This window comes from Coregonus lavaretus, assembly GCF_964263955.1.
Source record: "Coregonus lavaretus genome assembly, chromosome: 14".
Lineage (NCBI taxonomy): Eukaryota > Metazoa > Chordata > Actinopteri > Salmoniformes > Salmonidae > Coregonus > Coregonus lavaretus.
Genome location: NC_140001.1, coordinates 17788108 through 17809884, shown reverse-complemented (window position 1 = coordinate 17809884; position 21777 = coordinate 17788108). Strand labels below are relative to the sequence as shown.

At 42.1% G+C, this 21777-nt stretch overlaps 1 protein-coding gene across 2 annotated transcripts in view; it reads left to right on the top strand.

Annotated features, from left to right (window-relative positions):
* jak2b (Janus kinase 2b) overlaps positions 1-21453 on the top strand; it is a 33928-nt gene extending 12475 nt beyond the window's left edge. The window contains exons 5-24 of one of the 2 annotated variants that reach the window (XM_084177177.1): positions 3371-3516; positions 3846-4137; positions 4879-4998; positions 5155-5312; positions 5410-5521; positions 5699-5885; positions 6320-6444; positions 6646-6780; positions 7014-7101; positions 7606-7733; positions 8119-8257; positions 8554-8705; positions 8840-8990; positions 9340-9476; positions 9709-9898; positions 14975-15099; positions 15319-15491; positions 16866-16983; positions 20392-20505; positions 20784-21453. In XM_084177177.1, the coding sequence (XP_084033303.1) occupies positions 3371-3516; positions 3846-4137; positions 4879-4998; positions 5155-5312; positions 5410-5521; positions 5699-5885; positions 6320-6444; positions 6646-6780; positions 7014-7101; positions 7606-7733; positions 8119-8257; positions 8554-8705; positions 8840-8990; positions 9340-9476; positions 9709-9898; positions 14975-15099; positions 15319-15491; positions 16866-16983; positions 20392-20505; positions 20784-20891 (2898 nt within the window). In that variant the 3' untranslated portion in view covers positions 20892-21453. Of the gene's footprint in view, positions 1-3370; positions 3517-3845; positions 4138-4878; positions 4999-5154; positions 5313-5409; positions 5522-5698; positions 5886-6319; positions 6445-6645; positions 6781-7013; positions 7102-7605; positions 7734-8118; positions 8258-8553; positions 8706-8839; positions 8991-9339; positions 9477-9708; positions 9899-9988; positions 11695-14974; positions 15100-15318; positions 15492-16865; positions 16984-20391; positions 20506-20783 lie in introns of those variants that run through there. The other variant, XM_084177178.1, reaches the window with a different exon arrangement.
* Positions 21454-21777: the final 324 nt, after the last annotated feature.

Here is a 21777-nt window from a genome sequence, read left to right as displayed (position 1 = left end):
CTATAAATTACCCCTATCAAAAAACTGTGCGTGCGTGAAGGAGCATTATACAGTGGGGAAAAAAAGTATTTAGTCAGCCACCAATTGTGCAAGTTCTCCCACTTAAAAAGATGAGAGAGGCCTGTAATTTTCATCATAGGTACAAGTCAACTATGACAGACAAAATGAGAATTTATTTTCCAGAAAATCACATTGTAGGATTTTTTATGAATTTATTTGCAAATGATGGTGGAAAATAAGTATTTGGTCAATAACAATAATTACTCAATACTTTGTTATATACCCTTTGTTGGCAATGACACAGGTCAAACGTTTTCTGTAAGTCTTCACAAGGTTTTCACACACTGTTGCTGGTATTTTGGCCCATTCCTCCATGCAGATCTCCTCTAGAGCAGTGATGTTTTGGGGCTATCGCTGGGCAACACGGACTTTCAACTCCCTCCAAAGATTTTCTATGGGGTTGAGATCTGGAGACTGGCTAGGCCACTCCAGGACCTTGAAATGCTTCTTACGAAGCCACTCCTTCGTTGCCCGGGCAGTGTGTTTGGGATCATTGTCATGCTGAAAGACCCAGCCACGTTTCATCTTCAATGCCCTTGCTGATGGAAGGAGGTTTTCACTCAAAATCTCACGATACATGGCCCCATTCATTCTTTCCTTTACACGGATCAGTCGTCCTGGTCCCTTTGCAGAAAAACAGCCCCAAAGCATGATGTTTCCACCCCCATGCTTCACAGTAGGTATGGTGTTCTTTGGATGCAACTCAGCATTCTTTGTCCTCCAAACACGACGAGTTGAGTTTTTACCAAAAAGTTATATTTTGGTTTCATCTGACCATATGACATTCTCCCAATCCTCTTCTGGATCATCCAAATGCACTCTAGCAATCTTCAGACGGGCCTGGACATGTACTTGCTTAAGCAGGGGGACACGTCTTGCACTGCAGGATTTGAGTCCCTGGCGGCGTAGTGTGTTACTGATGGTAGGCTTTGTTACTTTGGTCCCAGCTCTCTGCAGGTCATTCACTAGGTCCCCCCGTGTGGTTCTGGGATTTTTGCTCACCGTTCTTGTGATCATTTTGACCCCACGTGGTGAGATCTTGCGTGGAGCCCCAGATCGAGGGAGATTATCAGTGTTCTTGTATGTCTTCCATTTCCTAATAATTGCTCCCACAGTTGATTTCTTCAAACCAAGCTGCTTACCTATTGCAGATTCAGTCTTCCCAGCCTGGTGCAGGTCTACAATTTTGTTTCTGGTGTCCTTTGACAGCTCTTTGGTCTTGGCCATAGTGGAGTTTGCAGTGTGACTGTTTGAGGTTGTGGACAGGTGTCTTTTATACTGATAACAAGTTCAAACAGGTGCCATTAATACAGGTAACAAGTGGAGGACAGAGGAGCCTCTTAAAGAAGTTACAGGTCTGTGAGAGCCAGAAATCTTGCTTGTTTGTAGGTGACCAAATACTTATTTTCCACCATAATTTGCAAATAAATTAATTAAAAATCCTACAATGTGATTTTCTGGAGAAAAAAATTCTCAATTTGTCTGTCATAGTTGACGTGTACCTATGATGAAAATTACAGGCCTCTCTCATCTTTTTAAGTGGGAGAACTTGCACAATTGGTGGCTGACTAAATACTTTTTTCCCCCACTGTAACTCTGACTGAAAAATGCCCATCATTCACCTTTTATGGTGACAATAACGCCCTTATTTGCTGTATACTTTGGAAGTATTGCAATTAGGCCAAAACAGTAAAGGAAATAATAATATAATATGCCATTTAGCAGACGCTTTTATCCAAAGCGACTTACAGTCGTGTGCATACATTTTAACGTATAGGTGGTCCCGGGGATCGAACCCACTACCCTGGCGTTACAAGCACCATGCTCTACCAATTGAGCTACAGAGGACCACTAGAAATAGCCTAGTAACTTGAGCAAATGTATTTTGCAGGTGTTAGCAGAATGTTTTCTTTTGCAGTGACATTTGCTGTATCTGACTGTTTCTGAAAGACAAAAACAATTGCAAATTATTGTGGACCTGTAAACAGATTGTTTGATTTTAATAATGTTTTGCATTCACTTTTTTTCCTCAACCTAAATATGCTGCACTGCCCACGAGTTCTGAAACATTGTCTACTCTGGAAAAAAATGTAAACTACAGTAGGCCTACTTACAGTGGCAGCCTACACACTTCAATGAAGCAAATCTACTGTCTATCAACTGTAAATTGACCTGTTCAATTCTACTGTATGTTTTAAACCATGATGCATAGAGCAAAAACTTGAAATTATAATGGCCTATCTAATAAGCCCAATTAAATGAGATGTGCATGGTAATTTGTTTTATGGCTACTTATTAACTCATGGACAGAAAAGGTGAGGAATTTATTCTGCAATGGTTATGATATATCTATTAGGTTTATAAATCAAATATTGTACACGAGAAATGTGATATTACAGTATTCAGATGTATCCTACAAACGTCAATAAAAAAAAAGTTGAACGGTCTATTCTACTGTTAACCTGCGAATAGCTTATCTATTTACTACTGTGAAGTGGCTCCAATTAAATGATAGATGGGACGAATGGTAGCCTATCCTATCTGGTTGTAGGCCTATAGGCTATTTCGCAAGTAGCCTATGAAACCATCCCAGTCAGAAAAGGTGAGGAACTTATTCTGCAATGATCATGAAAATGAAATAAATAACAGGAAATATATGCCTATTTCTAATTATTTTAGAAGGCACAGATAAAATTGGCTTGAATCGATTTTCGCTCTTCTCACTAATGGCAAATGATTGCATCTTTCTATTATATTTAGGTACCTGTTTTTTTGTTATGAATAAATCATCATATATTCCCAATTGTCTCAAGGCTAATACTAGGCTACTGTGCGTACGCATGGTCTAAAGTTTGCGGGAGGATAAACACATTCTCACGTCTCCAACTTTTGCGTGAAATCTGGGGCATGCACGTTTTGTGGCATATTTTGTGTGTACGCAACGTTTATAAATGAGGCCCCTGGGCCTGTAGAAATATAAGCTATTTCTATGACTGGAGAATAGCCAGTCATAGATTTGTTGCGAAGCTTGGGTCAAGCAGACACTAAAATCAAACACATGATAGAGAACAATCTTACAGACTACCGTATTGTTGTGTATTTTATTGTGTATATGAATGTGTAGTTTAATGTGTTTATTGTATTTTGATGTGTATTGTGGTGCTACACAGGGCTCATCTGGAAAAGAGACCTTGGTCTCAGCATTGACTCGATGTCAAAATAAAGGTTAAATAAAAAATCTATCATCTGGCCTTTTATAGCATTATATTGTATAATTACAATATATTAACCAGCCCACCTCTGTGTTTAGTGGAGGAGTGACTTTGTGAATGGCTGGGTGAAGATCGCCAGCACACATGAGACTCAGGAGGAGTGCCTTGGCATGGCTGTATTGGACATGATGAGGATAGCCAAGGAAAGACAAATGTCTCCGCTGGATATCTACAATTCCATAAGGTGCAGAGGAAAGATAAATACATGTCCAGTGGTTTTAACCTGGTAGTACTGGCTGACTGGGTGTCAGTTGTAGCTAGAGACAAATGTCTCTGCTGGATATCTACAACAATGCAATAAGATAGAGACAAACAGGCAGTCAGTTCTTATTATTATCTCATACTTAAGACAATACTATAAGTAGTATGGCCAACAGAATGACTTGAAATGGTAATGTAAATTATTTATGTTCTATTGTGTTGTCCTAGTATCTTGGTATTCTTCAGGTACCTATTATACTAACCTATTCCATATGGCTTGACTTATCCTATTCTTCCCCCCTCTTACCTCAGCTACAAGTCCTTCTTGCCCAAGGACATGAGGGCTCACATCCAGGACTACAGCTTCGTGACCCGGAAGAGGATCCGCTACCGCTTCAAGAAGTTCATCCAGCAGTTCAGCCAGTGCCGGGCCACGGCACGTGACCTGAAGCTCAAATACCTCATCAACATGGAGTCTCTGGAGCAGGCCTTCTACACTGAGCGCTTCCAGGTCAGGGAACCCTCGGCAGGGCAGGTCACCATCATCGTGACGGCAGATCATGGCATCCAGTGGTGCAGAGACGGGCACAAAGACTCTGAGCAGGTACTCACAACAGTCCAGGTTGTTCATGTTCACTTGTCTAAGGTGAATTTACTGAAATTTCATAATTATCAGACTCACCACTGACTATATTTCCCTGAAAGTGAAAGGATCAAGTACTGTAAATTAGTACACTATAGTTTGAGTGGAATCTCGTACTTAGTGGGAACATGAACAGGATGTTTTACTCCTGTTTCCCTCAAATAGCCTATGAAAGAATTTCATACAGTAATCACAGTGATATAGCTAGCTAGCTAGCTACAAAATGTATCCAATATTATTTAGATGTTTTCATGCTGTTGTCAGGCGGGTTTTACTGTGAAGTTGAATTTAGGGTGGTAATGTCATGCTATTTTGTAGCTTTGGCCTGGCCGTTTTATTCTTTCCTAATCCACGGTTAGAGGTGTTAATGTATAATTGAGTAATTAATGGGTTTATGAGCTGTTACAGTAGGTCAACAGTGGCTTACATTGCTAATGGAATCTAATGCCAATGGATTACTTCAGATTAGTCTGTGTTGTTTAACAATTTAAAATGTTCAAAGACTTAATTTTCTCCAGTGAAGATAGCAAAAGCAAATACTGTACTTGGCTCATTGCTGGCTTAGAACTAATCGTGTCATAACATGTTCTGCTTCTTGGCACTAAAGGTTATTCAATCAACACTTTTGGCTCTGTTTTAGAAGAATGATATCCTCTAGATTGAGTCAAATGACGTCTTGTTTTCCCACCTTTGTCCGAGCAGGACTTGCAGACCTACTGTGATTTCCCAGATGTTACTGACATCAGTATTAAACAGGCCAATAAGGAAGGCTCGATGGAGAGTCGAGTGGTTACCATCAATAAACAAGACGGCAAGACACTGGTAAGACTGACGTCAGCCTCTCACCTCCACAAGCCTTTCTTAATATTCACATTGAAACAACCACAGTATTGAAACCTCATTCTATCAACCCCAGTTTTTGTTGGATTGGATAATTATCTTGACAATTGTATTCTCATCCTTTTTGCACTGTCTCAGGAGCTGGAGTTCAATTGCCTATCTGAGGCTCTGTCCTTTATATCGCTGATCGATGGCTACTATCGTTTGACGACAGATGCACACCACTACCTCTGCAAAGAAGTGGCACCCCCTGCACTGGTGGAGGCCATTACCAGCCACTGTCATGGTCCCATTTCGTAAGTGAAGTTTGGAAACCTACCCTTATAGAGCACTGTGCATCATCGGATTTGTGAATCAATAACTTGCAGAGATACAATCTGTTCTTCTCCACAGAATGGATTTTGCAATTAATAGACTACAGAAATCTGGGAACAAGCGGGGTCTGTACATCCTGCGATGCAGCCCTAAGGACTTTAACAAGTACTTTTTGACCTTCACCGTGGGGGTATGTACTGTATTTAAGTTATCATTTTAGTACATAACGGATTAAAAAATGAATTAATGAATTTTGCCATATTGGAAAACCTTTGTGTAGAATATAAGCGGTTTGAAACATATTTGACTATCATGTCCCTGGAACACTGATTTGATTATAATTTCTTGCTCTTGTGCTTTCCTTTAGGTATACGATGGCATTGAGTACAAGCACTGCCAGATCACTAAGGCTGCTAATGGAGAGTTCAATCTGAGTGGAACCAAAAGGAACTTCAGCAACCTCCAGGAATTGCTGAGCTGCTACCAGAAGGAGACTGTGTGCTCTGATGGCATAATTTTCCAGTTCAGCAAGTGTTGCCCACCCAAATCCAAAGGTTACTGAGTTTAAAGACTCACTCACTCAATTTTTCCTGATGAAAAACAATATCCCAAGTATAAATACAGTAATGTACGCACACTTAAGTGTAAGAATATATGTTTTGAGCAAAATATTGTTTTTCTAGGATAACTGCAAACTTCAAGGAGTAGGCCATTCAAGGAGTTAGTCTGATGAGATGTCATCGGCCTCCCCCTTGCTTGCCCACTTGTGCCATGTCATGTCATACATAGACCACCTATTGAGATGTGCCTTCTGTTAGTAAATCGGGTGATAAATTAGTTGAAAAGGAGACTGGAGTGCCACCTTAAGTCTTGATTTATTGCCTCTAAATCGGCAGAGAAGATCTTTGACATGTTGAGGCATTGCTCCGCTTAAACTCAATATACTGGTTAAGGCTGATTATATGGTCCTCTTGTTTTTCTTTGACAGACAAGTCCAGTTTACTGGTGTGCAGGAGTAACAAGGGCTCAGACGTGCCGCTCTCCCCCTCCCTACAGAGACGCAACATCAGCCAAATGGTGTTCCACAAAATCAGGAAAGAGGACCTGGAATATGTAAGCATTTCACGTTCAACACAGACACAGTCTTATTTTCATTCATACAGCAAAATTGTAGATGTCATCATCTCACTGTTTAGTATAGTTTTGGATAACCAGCATGCAGTGTGTTTCTTATCAATGAAAGACTCAGGAATCCGTCCTCTTATTGTTTTTAAACTAGCAGCTGTAACATTGTCTTGTTTGTGTGTTTTTCAGACTGAGAGTCAAGGCCAAGGGACATTCACAAAGATCTTCAAAGGGGTCCGCAAGGAGCTGGGAGACTACGGGGAGATGCACCAAACTGACGTCATCATGAAAGTCCTGGACAAGGCCCACAGGAACTACTCAGAGGTAAGAAACTAAGATTATATACACATATCAGACATTAAACCGTTTTCCTGAGTTGATTAGCTAAAAGTAAAGTAGTTAATCCTTCTATCTACAAAGAAAGTAAGAGCAGGTGACTAATTGCCTGTGTTAATGTCTATCAGGACTATTGTCTTAAATCAGTCATTGTCTATGGTGGATTATTATGAATGATGACGGTGTTTATTAATGATGATTATCTCTCTCCTTCTCTACAGTCTTTCTTTGAGGCGGCCAGCATGATGAGCCAGCTATCCCACAAGCACCTGGTGCTGAACTACGGCGTGTGTGTGTGCGGGGAGGAGAGTGAGTCAATCAGTCACCTTATTGTCCCAGTTGGGAAATGTATACAACAGATAAAGAAAGTGAATGAGTGTGTCCCTCCATCCATACTACCAGCCTGCGTTATAAGCTTAGGTTATTATCCTTTAATGTCCACAACCCTGCTGTGACTGCTGATACTCTGACCCGGTGTAATAATCTGTGTAACCTGAAGAAGAGACCAGAGCAGAGTGAAGGTGGGCTATTCTTAGGGGGATTACAATACCGAGCTGTTTCAACAAAACCCTCTTACCTGACAATTCTTAATCTGCCAGCCTCAGTTCGCTATGAGTGTTCGTCTGCTACCTTTAGATTGGCCCTTGTTGTCTCTGGTATGTAATGTACTGCTGCATGTGACTGGAGGACTGGATTCGATGAAAGCTGATATAGCAATATTTATGCTTTATTGCAAAAAGGTTCATAAATAGTGGCATTCGATTAATCCTTCGGGACATTGTGTTGTGTTTTGACCACTGTTAACTCTTACAGATATCATGGTGCAGGAGTATGTGAAGTTTGGCTCCCTGGACACATACCTGAAGAAGAACAGAAACTCAATCAACATCTTGTGGAAGCTTGAAGTGGCCAAGCAGCTTGCCTGGGCCATGCACTTTCTGGTAAGGCTGAACCCAACCTGTCGTACAGAAATGGCTACTCATTGATAAAGGGACTCTACGGATACTTATACATTCTCAGCATTACAAGCCACAGACCGCACCAGTCCATCAGTGCCTGCAGGACGTTTGTAAATGTTTAGTTAGTTGGTGTGATGCACATCCCCTCCTGACTGTCCCATTCCCTCCTGACTGCCCCCCCCCCTCCTGACTGTCCCCTCCCCTCCTGACTGTCCCATCCCCTCCTGACTGTCCCCTCCCCTCCTGACTGTCCCCTCCTCTCCTGACTGTCCCCTCCCCTCCTGACTGTCCCCTCCCCTCCTGACTGTCCCCTCCACTCCTGACTGCCCCCTCCCCTCCTGACTGTTCCCTCCCCTCACTCCCGCAGGAGGAAAAGAACCTTGCTCACGGGAACGTCTGTGCCAAGAATGTCCTGCTGATCCGGGAAGAGGACCGGAAAACTGGGAATCCCCCCTTCATCAAGTTGAGTGACCCTGGTGTCAGCATCACTGTCCTGCCCAAAGATAGTGAGTTCCCTCCCTCTTCCTCTGATACACAGGTGTTACCACTAGGCTGCCAGAAGGGGGCAACGTTTATCCATCAAAACTCAGTTGTGTGCACGAAGTTCCCCCAGCTATGACCTGAGCCACACCTCCAGAAATCATTGAATACCTCACAGTTTTTACAACCTTTCACATTTTAAAATATTACAATATAGATATTATATTCAAAACATATTGTACTATTTCAGAGTTATGATTATTGAACACTAAATGTTGTGTGAATTGATTATCTATTAATGACATATTGTGGTCTGGCCCAGTTTTGGTTGAGCGAATCCCCTGGGTGCCTCCTGAATGTATTGAGGATCCTACCAACCTGAGCCTTGCAGCAGACAAGTGGAGCTTTGGCACAACGCTGTGGGAGATCTGCAGTGGAGGGGAGAAACCACTGGCAACACTGGACAACTCTAAGGTAAGGATCACATCAGCTATACCAGTAGGTTTTGTTTTAGAAATATCTAGCAATATGTTTACACTAATGCAATTTGAAATGCAGTCCTACAACAAAGAATCTCAAACTAACATACCTCTGATTCTTTGGTGCAGAAAAACCTATTTTACGAGGACCGCCACCAGCTGCCTGCTCCTAAGTGGACTGAGCTTGCTAACCTGATCACCAGCTGCATGGACTATGAGCCCACGTTCAGACCCTCTTTCAGGGTCATCATCAGGGACCTCAACAGCCTGTTCACGCCTGGTCAGTGCATTGCTACAGTCATTGCAGAGTAAAACTGGGTCTTACTGATGGGTCGTAGGGTCTCTCCATTGAATTGATTGTCTCAAGGAGGTCATGATTATTATAATTGGCACACATCTTGTTGTTATAGGAAGAGGAAATGATGGGTATGCTGGTGGCCATATTACCAGCCTATATTATATCCAGGCTGTTACTGGTGTTTGTTTTTTAGGTGGGCCAAGTGCTGCTAGGGACTTAAAAGAGATGGGGAGAATCCAAGCAGACATGGAACAAATACAAGTCTCTGCAAAAATACTCTCATTCCTGAAAATGTCAGTGTGATTTGACATTGTGCTGTTTTTGCCCACAGAATATGAGCTGATTGTGGAGAGTGACCTCCTGCCAAACAGAACAGCAGCGTCAGCGTGGGTCACTGGGGCGTTTGAGAACCAGGATCCAGCTCAGTTTGAGGAGAGACACCTCATCTTCCTACAGCAGTTAGGCAAGGTAAGGAACCACACTATCACAGCCAATGATGGCCACAAGCTAAGGAATCACACTCACTATCATGAACAATGATGACCACAGATGACCATTCATGGTCTTTGAACAACACACACTGTTCTCGTTTGTAGATGTGGATGTTTCTGATTCCGGCTCAAAGCGTTTCATCAAGTAATCAGCTGATTTTAATGTGATCTCTTCTGCCCTACTTAATCATGTTGGTTTCTTCCATCAGGGTAACTTTGGCAGTGTGGAGATGTGCCGGTACGACCCACTCCAGGACAACACTGGGGAGGTCGTGGCTGTGAAGAAGCTTCAGCACAGCACGGCAGAGCACATGCGGGACTTTGAGCGGGAGATCGAGATCCTCAAGTCTCTTCAGCATGAGAACATCGTCAAATACAAAGGAGTGTGCTACAGTGCAGGTACAGTGTGACGTGTGATTGGCTTGATTCCTCGCCTCCTCTCCTCCTTTCCAAAAAGGTCAAATTGAAATTCCTCTCCTTCTCCACTAGTGCGTCATCAGGCAAATTAAGTTTACAGAGGAGGAATCCCAAAATACGTACGTAAAGTGGTAAGGTACATCCATATATAGATCTATACATGGATAAGTAGCATACCATTTTTAAATATGCATGATTTTCTCCTCCGAGGAAACAACAGCTGATTCAAAGGGGGTGTGGTGGATTTCAAAACAGTTCCGCAATAGGATACACCTGAGTATCTTCGGCCGGAGGAGGCAATCGAGAAGAGGTGCAAACTCCTCAGTTGACTTAACAAATCACTCTCCTATATATGGCCACAACTTATCGGTTTCCGAGTCACGGAGGAGAGGAGGACGGAGGAGTCGAGAAGAGGACCTTTTTTTCTCCAATTGAGAATCTCCCCATGTTTAAAGACTAATACCAATTTAAAGGGATACTTTGGGATTTTGGTAATGATGTGCTTTATCTACTTCCCCAGAGTCAGATTAACTCGTTGATACCATTTTTATGTCTCTGTCCAGTATGAAGGAAGTTAGAGGTACGGTAGTTGTGCTAGCCAATGCTAACTAGCATTAGCGCAATGACTGGAAGTCTATGGGTATCTATACTGAACAAAAATATAAACACAACATGCAACAATTTCAATGATATTACTGAGTTACAGTAAATAATAAAGAAATAAATTCATTAGGCATGACTGGGCAGGGGCGCAGCCATGGGTGGGCCTGGGAAGGCCCACCCACTGGGGAGCCAGGCCCAGTCAATCAGAATGTTTTTTTCCCCACAAAAGGGCTTTATTACAGACAGAAATACTCAGTTTCATCTGCTGTCCTGGTGGCTGGTCTCAGACAATCCCGCAGGTGAAGAAGCCGGATGTGGAGGTCCTGGGCTGGCGTGGTTACACGTGGTCTGCGGTTGTGAGGCCGCTTGGACATACTGCCAAATTCTCTAAAATGACGTTGGAGGCAGCTTATGGTAGAGAAATAAACATTACATTCTCTGGCAATATCTCCGGTGGACATTCCTGCAGTCAGCATGCCAATTTCACACTCCCTCAAAACTTGAGACATCTGTGGCATTGTGTTGTGACAAAACTGCACATTTTAGAGTGGCCTTTTATTGTCCCCAGCACAAGGTGCACCTGTGTAATGATCATGCTGTTTAATCAGCTTCTTGATATGCCTCACCTGTCAGGTGGATGGATTATCTTGGCAAAGGAGAAATGCTCACTAACAGGGATGTAAACGAATTTGTGCACAAAATTGGAGAGAAATACGCTTTTTGTGCGTATGGAACATTTCTGGGATCTTTTATTTCAGCTCATGAAACATGGGACCAGCACTTTACATGTTGCGTTTATATTTTTGTTCAGTGTACTAGCATGCTAGCAGATACCCATAGACTTCCAGCCATTGAGCTAATGCCTCATTGCCAAAATCCCAAAGTATCCCTTTAAGGCTCAAGTTTTAATGTCACATGCAGTGACAAGTACAGTGAAATGCCTTTCTTGCAAACTCAAAACCCAACAATGCAATAATCAATAACAATGTAATACTAGAAAAAAGCACACGAGGAATAAGAAATATGAAATACACAATAAAGTAAGTATGCATACTATACTGTATACAATAAATATTTAAAAAGTCAGTTCTTATACCATATTTACATGTGCAGGGATACTGGAGTGATGGAGGTAGGTATGTATAGGGGTAAGGTGACTAGGTTACAGGATACAGTGGGGAAAAAAAGTATTTAGTCAGCCACCAATTGTGCAAGTTCTCCCACTTAAAAAGATGAGAGAGGCCTGTAATTTTCATCATAGGTACACGTCAACTATGACAGACAAAATGAGGAAAAAAAATCCAGAAAATCACATTGTAGGATTTTTTATTAATTCATTTGCAAATTATGGTGGAAAATAAGTCTTTGGTCAATAACAAAAGTTTCTCAATACTTTGTTATATACCCTTTGTTGGCAATGACACAGGTCAAACGTTTTCTGTAAGTCTTCACAAGGTTTTCACACACTGTTACTGGTATTTTGGCCCATTCCTCCATGCAGATCTCCTCTAGAGCAGTGATGTTTTGGGGCTGTCGCTGGGCAACACGGACTTTCAACTCCCTCCAAAGATTTTCTATGGGGTTGAGATCTGGAGACTGGCTAGGCCACTCCAGGACCTTGAAATGCTTCTTACGAAGCCACTCCTTCGTTGCCCGGGCGGTGTGTTTGGGATCATTGTCATGCTGAAAGACCCAGCCACGTTTCATCTTTAATGCCCTTGCTGATGGAAGGAGGTTTTCACTCAAGATCTCACGATACATGGCCCCATTCATTCTTTCCTTTACACGGATCAGTCGTCCTGGTCCCTTTCCAGAAAAACAGCCCCAAAGCATGATGTTTCCACCCCCATGCTTCACAGTAGGTATGGTGTTCTTTGGATGCAACTCAGCATTCTTTGTCCTCCAAACACGACGAGTTGAGTTTTTACCCAAAAGTTATATTTTGGTTTCATCTGACCATATGACATTCTCCCAATCCTCTTCTGGATCATCCAAATGCACTCTAGCAAACTTCAGACGGGCCTGGATATGTACTGGCTTAAGCAGGGGGACACGTCTGGCACTGCAGGATTTGAGTCCCTGGCGGCGTAGTGTGTGACTGATGGTAGGCTTTGTTACTTTGGTCCCAGCTCACTGCAGGTCATTCACTAGGTCCCCCCGTGTGGTTCTGGGATCTTTGCTCACCGTTCTTGTGATCATTTTGACCCCACGGGGTGAGATCTTGCGTGGAGCCCCAGATCGAGGGAGATTATCAGTGGTCTTGTATGTCTTCCATTTCCTAATAATTGCTCCCACAGTTGATTTCTTCAAACCAAGCTACTTACCTATTGCAGATTCAGTCTTCCCAGCCTGGTGCAGGTCTACAATTTTGTTTCTGGTGTCCTTTGACAGCTCTTTGGTCTTGGCCATAGTGGAGTTTGGAGTGTGACTGTTTGAGGTTGTGGACAGGTGTCTGTTATACTGATAACAAGTTCAAACAGGTGCCATTAATACAGGTAAGGAGTGGAGGACAGAGGAGCCTCTTAAAGAAGAAGTTACAGGTCTGTGAGAGCCAGAAATATTGCTTGTTTGTAGGTGACCAAATACTTATTTTCCACCATAATTTGCAAATAAATTCATAAAAAATCCTACAATGTGATTTTCTGGATTTCTTTTCTCAATTTGTCTGTCATAGTTGACGTGTACCTATGATGAAAATTACAGGCCTCTCTCATCTTTTTAAGTTGGAGAACTTGCACAATTGGTGGCTGACTAAATACTTTTTTTCCCCACTGTATAAGATAAACAGAGTAGCAGCAGCTTGAATGTGAGTGGGTGTGCGGGTGTGTAGAGTCAGTATAAATGTATGATCATATTATGTGTGTGTGAGAAATGATGGAGTGAGTGTTTGTGTGTGTGTTCGAGTGACAGTGTGTGAGTGTGTAGGGCTCTGTGAGTGTGAAAAAGAACACTGAAATAAAAGGTCAATAAAGATACAAGGTAAACTCAGTCTGTGTAACTATTTTGTTAGCTATTTATCAGTCGTATTTCTTGGGGAAAGAAGCTGTTCAAGAGGCTGTTGATGTCAGACTTACTTAGATGCACCGGTACCTCTTGCCATGCGGCAGCAGAGAAAATAGTCTATGGCTTGGGTGGTTGGGGTCTTTGACGATTTTGTTGCACACCGCCTGATATAATAGTCTCCCGAGTGGCGCAGTGGTCTAAGGCAGTGCTAGCTGTGCCACTAGAGATCCTGGTTCGTATCCAGGCTCTGTCGTAGCCGGCCGCGACCGGGAGACCCATTGGGCGGCGCATAATTGGCCCTGCGTCGTCCAGGGTAGGGGAGGGAATGGCCGGCAGGGATGTAGCTCACTTGATAGAGCATGGCATTTGCAATGCCAGGGTTGTGGGTTCAATTCCCACGGGGGGCCAGTATAAAAAATAAAATAATGTATGCACTCACTAATTGTAAGTCGCTCTGGATAAGAGCGTCTGCTAAATTACTAAAATGTAAATGTAAATATAAAGGTCCTGGATGGCAGGGAGCTCGGTCCCAGTGATGTACTGGGCTGTCCGCACAACCCTCTGTAGCACCATGCATTCCAGGGCGGTGCTATTGCCATACCCAGCAGTGATGCAGCCAGTCAATTTGCTCTCAATGGTACAGCTGTAGAACCTTTTCAGGATTTGAGGGCCCATGCCAAAATTGTTCAACCTCCTGAGGGGGAAGAGGCACTGTCGTGCCTTCTTCACGTCTGCGTGTGTGTTTGGACCATTTGAAGTCTTTAGGGATTTGGACACCGAGGAACTTGAAGCGCTTGACCTGCTCCACTACCGCCCCGTCGATGTAGATGGGGGCGTGCTCGCTCCCCCTTTCCTGTGGTCCATGATCAGCTCCTTGGTCTTGCTGACGTTGAGGGAGAGGTTGTTGCTCCGGCACCACACTGCCAGGTCACTGACCACCTCCCTGTAGGCTGATTCATCGTCGGCTGGGATCAGGCCTACCACCGTCGTGTCGTCAGCGGACTTGATAATGGTGTTAGAGTCATGCGTGGCCACACAGTCGTGGGTGAACAGGGAGTACAGGAGAGGACTAAGCACACGCCCCTGTGTTAAGGGTCAGCGTGGTGGAGGTGATGTTGCCTACCCTCACCACCTGGGGTCGGCCCGTTAGGAAGTCCAGGATCCAGTAACCTGTTTGCTTATAAGTCCAGGATCCAATCATTAGTAACCTGTTTGCTTATAAAAAGATAAGTCTAGAATACTATTGACGTGTGAACTCTGAGTCAGCAGGAAAGTTGTCAGTGTTTGTATGTTCTCTGAAAGTCACAGAAGGTGAATAGTAGTTGACCTGTAACTCCAATATATCCTTTTAATTCAGTCAGAAGACAAGACAAGTTCAGCTAGTTATTCGTAGAATCCTAAATCAGTGCAGAGGTGAATGTTTCTCTATTTGTTTGTTGTCCTGTTCTGCAGGCCGGAGAAACCTGCGACTGATCATGGAATACCTGCCCTATGGGAGTCTGAGAGATTACCTCATCAAGAATAAGCAGAGAATAGACCACATGAAACTGGTGCATTATACCGCTCAGATATGCAAGGTACTGATAGTGACCAGATATGAAAGTAACATTAACCTTTGATTATAATTGTTTTACTCTTCCATATCCAGATATCTACCCTTAGCTGATGCCTGATGTTGATACCATATGGTGATAGTTCATAGCATTCTAATAAACACTAATACAGACTGAAACCTAGTGGTAAGTAAAGGTAAAGCATTTCTGAACGTTTTTGTCTTTGTTCTTTTGTGTGTGCAGGGTATGGAGTACCTGGCAACCAAGCGCTACATCCACAGAGATCTGGCAACCCGGAACATCCTGGTAGAGAGTGAGCTGAGGGTGAAGATAGGGGACTTTGGCCTGAGCAAGGTCCTGCCCCAGGACAAGGAGTACTATATGGTCAAGGAGCCTGGAGAGAGCCCTATCTTCTGGTTAGACACCTTTAGCAGTCCCTCCAGGATTTGGCTGTCTTTTTTAGCAAAATTAACAATTCCCCGCTTATTATCCGAGTGCTTGCAAATTGTATCAATCACCGCATTATTTCTGCATAAAACAGTCAAATCACTGCAATGTTACAGCATAAAACTGTCTGATCACCGCATTACAAAAATAGGGCTTGCAATGTTATGTAATCACAAAAGTTTACCGCATACAATGGTTCAATCAAGCCACAAGCCAACCAACTTTTGCCCCGCTAGCGCATTTTTGCAATAAATTGGACAGAAATCATTGAATATTGCAAAATGTCAAAATTGCAGCTGCAAAATCAAGCATTTTTGCCTGCAACAATCCTGGAAGGGACTGTTTTAGTCTGTCACTGGCAGAAAGAACAGTTTTTATTTTTGTAGTGACCGATTATATTTCTTGATGTGAACTTACATAATTGTTTAAAGTAGGTTTAGGCGGTTTACTGTATTTTACTTTATAATGGTATTGAGGCATTTCCTCCGCCATTTCTCGCACAATTAATTTTACAGATACAAAAAAAAAACATGTAGAATGAACTAATTATCTGCCAGCATTTGTAAAATTGTACCAAAACGTCCTGTTTCCATCAAAGCTTTGTGATGTTTTTTTTATACAGTATGCCTTTACTCGCATAAAAACTGCGGATGGAAACGTGGTTACAGAAGAAAATAAGGGAAAGAGGCTTTTTGATGAAATAGACAAGGACAAAACAAACACGGCACAGTGTGGAAATGATAGCAAACGAGTGCAGGAAATACAGAAATGGATGGAAATGCTGAAAATTATTTTGGGTTGAAGTTGACTAAACAGTTTAAAACACGTGTCAAACTCATTCCATGGAGGGCCGAGTGTCTGCAGGTTTTAGCTCCTCCTACATGATAAATGAATTAGGGTCACTGATTAGTTAGGAACTCCCCTCACCTGTTTGTCTAGGTCTTAATTGGACACAAATTGAAAGGAGAAACCAAAAACCAGCAGACACTTGGCCCTCCATGGATGAGTTTGACACCCCTGTTTTTAAAACAATCAGAATAGAGAAAGCCCCATTAAAACCACTTAGAATTTGTGTTGCCACCCTAGGGTCATGCACTACTCAAAGCTTATTTATTCGAAAACATACAACTGTCAAATACCATCATACCGTCAAGAATGTGGAAAATATTGTGATATGATACTGTATTTTGGCCATATCGCCCAGCCCTAGTTTAGAGTTCTATGAACTGTGTTAGATTTGTGCTTTAGGTTTCCTATGCGGTGTAACTGGAATTCCTAGTCATCCTTTTTTGGAGAGAAAAATAAGAGAGATATTTGGACACTTTTTTTGTGTTGTTGTGCAGGTATGCCCCAGAGTCTCTGATGGAGAGCAAGTTCTCTGTGGCTTCTGACATCTGGAGCTTTGGCGTAGTGCTCTATGAACTGTTCACCCACAGCGACAAGAACTGCAGCCCTCCTGCAGTAAGTTCATCTGTCTCTATCTCTCTGTCTTCCTTCTCTGATTTTTTTTCTTCTCAAGTATAGCTAATATGTTGTCTCATGAAATACTTGCTACTTGCATACACGGCCAAGCCTACTGACCTCAGGCAAAGATGGTATATAATACAGCATATGGCCCCATGGTGTCAAGGGGAACATCAGGGTAATTTTAACAGGCTACGTTAAGATCACATAGCCTGTTAAAACAAGCAGTATTTTGGAACATTCCCCAGATTCTACTCTAGTCTATGATGCCCAAAAGCTAGAAAGGGCCAGAAAAATAAGAATAAGTTGCTCACACAGTATACACATGCTATGTATCAAGGTTGGAGCTACAGTGCCTTCAGAAAGTATTCACACCCTTTTACTTTTTCCATATTTTGTTGTGTTACAGCCTGAATTAAAAATAAAAAAATAGATTTTGTGTCATTGATCTACACACAATACCCCATAATGTCAAAGTGGAATTGTGTTTGTACAACATTTTAGAAATTCATAAAAAATGAAAAGCTGTAAGTATGAAAAGCTGTAACTAAAAGTATTCAACCCCTTTGTTATGGCAAGCCTAAAGTTCAGGAGTAGAAATGTGCTTAACAAATCACATAATATGTTGCATGGACTCACTCTGTGTTCAATAATAGTGGTTAACATGAGTTTTGAATGACTACCCCATATTTGTACCCCACACATGCAATTATCTGTAAGGTCCCTCAATTGAGTAGTGAATTTCAAGCACAGATTCAACCACAAAGACCAGGGAGGTTTTTCAATGCCTCGCAAAGAAGGGCACCTATTGGTAGATGTGTAAAAAAAAAAAAAAAAAAAAAGCGGACGCTGAATTGCCCTTTGAGCATGGTGAAGTTATTAATTGGGCTTTGGGTGGTGTATCAATTCACCCAGTCACTACAAAGATACAGGCATCCTTCCTAACTCAGTTGCCGGAGAGGAAGGAAACTGCTCAGGGATTTCACCATGAGGCCAATGGTGATTTTAAAACAGTTACAGAATTTAATGGTTGTGATATGAGAAAAATTAGGATGGCTCAACAACATTTTGTTACTCCACAATACTAACTTAAATGACAGAGTGAAAAGAAGGAAGCCTGTACAGAATACAAATATTCCAAAACATCCATCCTGTTTGCAACAAGGCACTTAAGTAATACTGCAAAAAATGTGGCAACTCAATTATTTTTTTGTCCTGAATACAAGGTGTTATGTTAGGGGCAAATTCATCACTGAGTACCACTTCATATTTTCAAGCATGGTGGTGGCAGCATCATGTTATTGGTATGCTTGTCATGGCAAGGACTAGGGAGTTGTTTTGGATAGAAAGAATACAGCTAAGCATGGGCAAAATCCTTGAGGAAAACCTGGTTCAGTCTAATTAATTCCAACAGACACTGGGAGACAAATTCACCTTTCAGCAGGACAATAACCTAAAACACAAGGCCAAATCTACACTGGAGTTGCTTACCTAGACAACATTTAATGTTCCTGAGTGGCCAAGTTACAGTTTTGATTTAAATCGACTTGAAAATGGCTTTCTAGCAATGATTAACAACCAACTTGACAGAGCTTAAAGAATTGTAATATTGTACAATCCAGGTGTGCAAAGCTCTTAGAGACTTACCCAAAAAGACTCACAGCTGTAATTGCTGCCAAAGGTGTTTCTAACATGTATTGTCTCAGGGGGGTGAATACTTATCTAATCAAGATATGTGTTTTATTTTTCATAACTTTCTAATAAATATTAGCATTATTTTTCTCATTTTGGCATTAGAGTATTTTGTGTAGATCGTTGACCAAAAATTACAATTAAATCCATTTTAATCCTAATTTGTAACACAACAAAATAATAAAAAATTCAAGGGGTGTGAGTAATTTCTGAAGGCACTGTATGTTAAGGCACATTGTCACAGACTCTACTTGAGTTTACTTGTATACGCAAGAGCCTGCACATAGTGGAACGTATACTGTATGTGTGCAATAGAGATCTAAAAAAAACTGCATACAGTCTGTTGGGGAATGTCTCTATAACTTGGCACATCTAGCCACTGGGATCTTTGCCCATTCTTCAAGGAAAACTGCTCCAGCTCCTTCAAGTTGGATGGGTTCTGCTGGTGTACAGCAATCTTTAAGTCATACCACATATTCTCAATTGGATTGAGGTCTGGGCTTTGACTAGGCCATTCCAAGAGATTTAAATGTTTCCACTTAAACCACTTGAGTGTTGCTTTAGCAGTATGCTTAGGTTCATTGTCCTGCTGGAAGGTGAACCTCTGTCCCAGTCTCAAATCTCTGGATGACTGAAACAGGTTTCCCTCAAGAATTTCCCTGTATTTAGGGCCATCCATCATTCCTTCAATTCTGACCAGTTTCCTGGTCCCTGCAGATGAAAAACATTCTCGGGGTGATGAGAGGTGTTGGGTTTGCGCCAGACATTTTCCTTGATGGCCAAAAAGCTCAATTTTAGTCTAATCTGACCAGAGTACCTTCTTCCATATTTTTGGGGAGTCTCCCACATGCCTTTTGGCGAACACCAAACGTGTTTGCTTCTTTTTTTCTTTAAGCAATGGCTTTTTTCTGGCCACTCTTCCGTAAAGCCCAGCTCTGTGGCGTGTACGGCTTAAAGTGCTCCTATGGATAGATACTCCAATCTCCGCTGTGGAGATTTGCAGCTCCTTCAGGGTTATCTTTGGTCTCTTTGTTGCCTCTGATTAATGCCCTCCTTGCCTGGGCTGTGTTTTGGTGGGCGGCCCTCTCATGGCAGGTTTGTTGTGGTGCCATATTCTTTCCATTTTTTAATAATGGATTTAATGGTGCTCCGTGGGATGTTCAAAGTTTCGAATATTTTTTTATAACCCAACCCTGATCTGTACTTCTCCACAACTTTGTCCCTGACCTGTTTGGAGAGCTCCTTGGTCTTCATGGTGCCGCTTGCTTGGTGGTGCCCCTTGCTTAGTGGTGTTGCAGACTCTGGGGCCTTTCAGAACAGGTGTATATATACTGAGATCATGTGACACTTAGATTGCACACAGGTGGACTTTATTTAACTAATTATGTGACTTCTGAAGGTAATTGGTTGCACCAGATCTTATTTAGGGGCTTCATAGAAAAGGGGGTGAATACATATGCACGTACCACTTTTCCGTTATTTATTTTTTAGAATCTTTTAAACAAGTAATTTTTTTCATTTCACTTCACCAATTTGAACTATTTTGTGTATGTCCATTACATGAAATCCAAATAAAAATCAATTTAAATTACAGGTTGTAATGCAACAAAATAGGAAAAACGCCAAGGGGGATGAATACTTTTGCAAGGCACTGTACTTGTTTGATCATTTGTGGTTCACACCTGACCAACCATCCTTTCTCCACATCCTCAGATGTTTATGGGCATGATGGGTAATGACAAGCAGGGCCAGCTGATTGTCTATCATCTCACTGAGCTCCTCAAGTCAGGCAGCAGGCTGCCTCAACCTGTGGGCTGTCCCATGGAGGTAAGGGCTGGGTTCCGGTCGTTATGTCAATTTTTTATATTGCATTGTTCAGTCTTTATGGTGCATTTATCTTCCTTAATGATGCAGTGTCATAACATGTATAAAAGCGGGGTTGCGGTTTCCACAGTTAACACAGTAGTACCTTAACTGAGCAATGTGACTGAATGGTGCCATGTTTATGTTACAATCAGATTCCACTGAATACATACCATAGGAAGGCTACCAGTTGTGACCATCCTAAATAAACATGTTTTTGCTTCTCTCTCTTGTTCTCTCAGATGCATGAGATAATGCAGGAATGCTGGGACAAAGACCCATGCTTGCGGCCCTCCTTCAAGGAGCTGGCCCTGCGTGTCGACCTGTTCCGTGACAGCAAGGAGACGTAGACAAAGACCCTAAGTGCCCCTCTTCTAAGAGACTGTTTTTCTGCATTCATTTAGCTGCCATGTGGGTGTGTGTGTGTGTGAGCCCCCCCCCCCCCCCCCCAGCCCTGTCCTTCTGCATTGTGGCAATAGATTGGACTGAGAACAAGATTTTCTGCCAAGACACTATAGAGACACTTGTATCAAACAAGGTTTCATTTTTCTTGAGTGCGTGTGTTTTTCCCCCTTCTACACATCTTTGTTTTCTAAGCTAGCAGGGCTAGCCTTCACCTTTCTGTCCCCCCCCGTCTGAAAAATGAAAGTATGCTGGACTGATGGAACGGAATGTTTGTTATTTTTATTTGTGTTGTTTTTTGTATGTATATACATATATTTGTGTACATATGTCAAGAGGATTTTATAATTTTTATAAAATGAAATGAATACACTGCAGTCTATATTTGAAATGTTCGACAAGAAGTCAGTGTAAATGAAATACATTTAGAGATTTAAAAATCCAACATTGTTTTTTTGTTTTTTTCCATTGTGAAGCAGGTGGTGTAAGATTAAAATATATATCAATGACTTATGAAAAAGGGTTGTAGAATGTCTTTCAAAAACCCATTAGTGGGGTCAGTAACTTTTTCTGCTGGGCTTACAGTCAATAATATTATGTGCAAGGTCAGTATAGTTTATAGGACTCTTCTGATACTGTGTACACAGGCAGAACTCTGCCTGAGGGTAGTTCAACAGTAGTTGAGAGACTGACACTCATTCCTTCCATATCCCATGTCCATTCTAAAAATAACCCTTCACCCAAACAGGCCACTCATCATGTCACTCCTCAAATCACAAGACAAATCTCTTTCATTTTGATATGGTCACACTATCAGTATAATCTTAGTGTGAC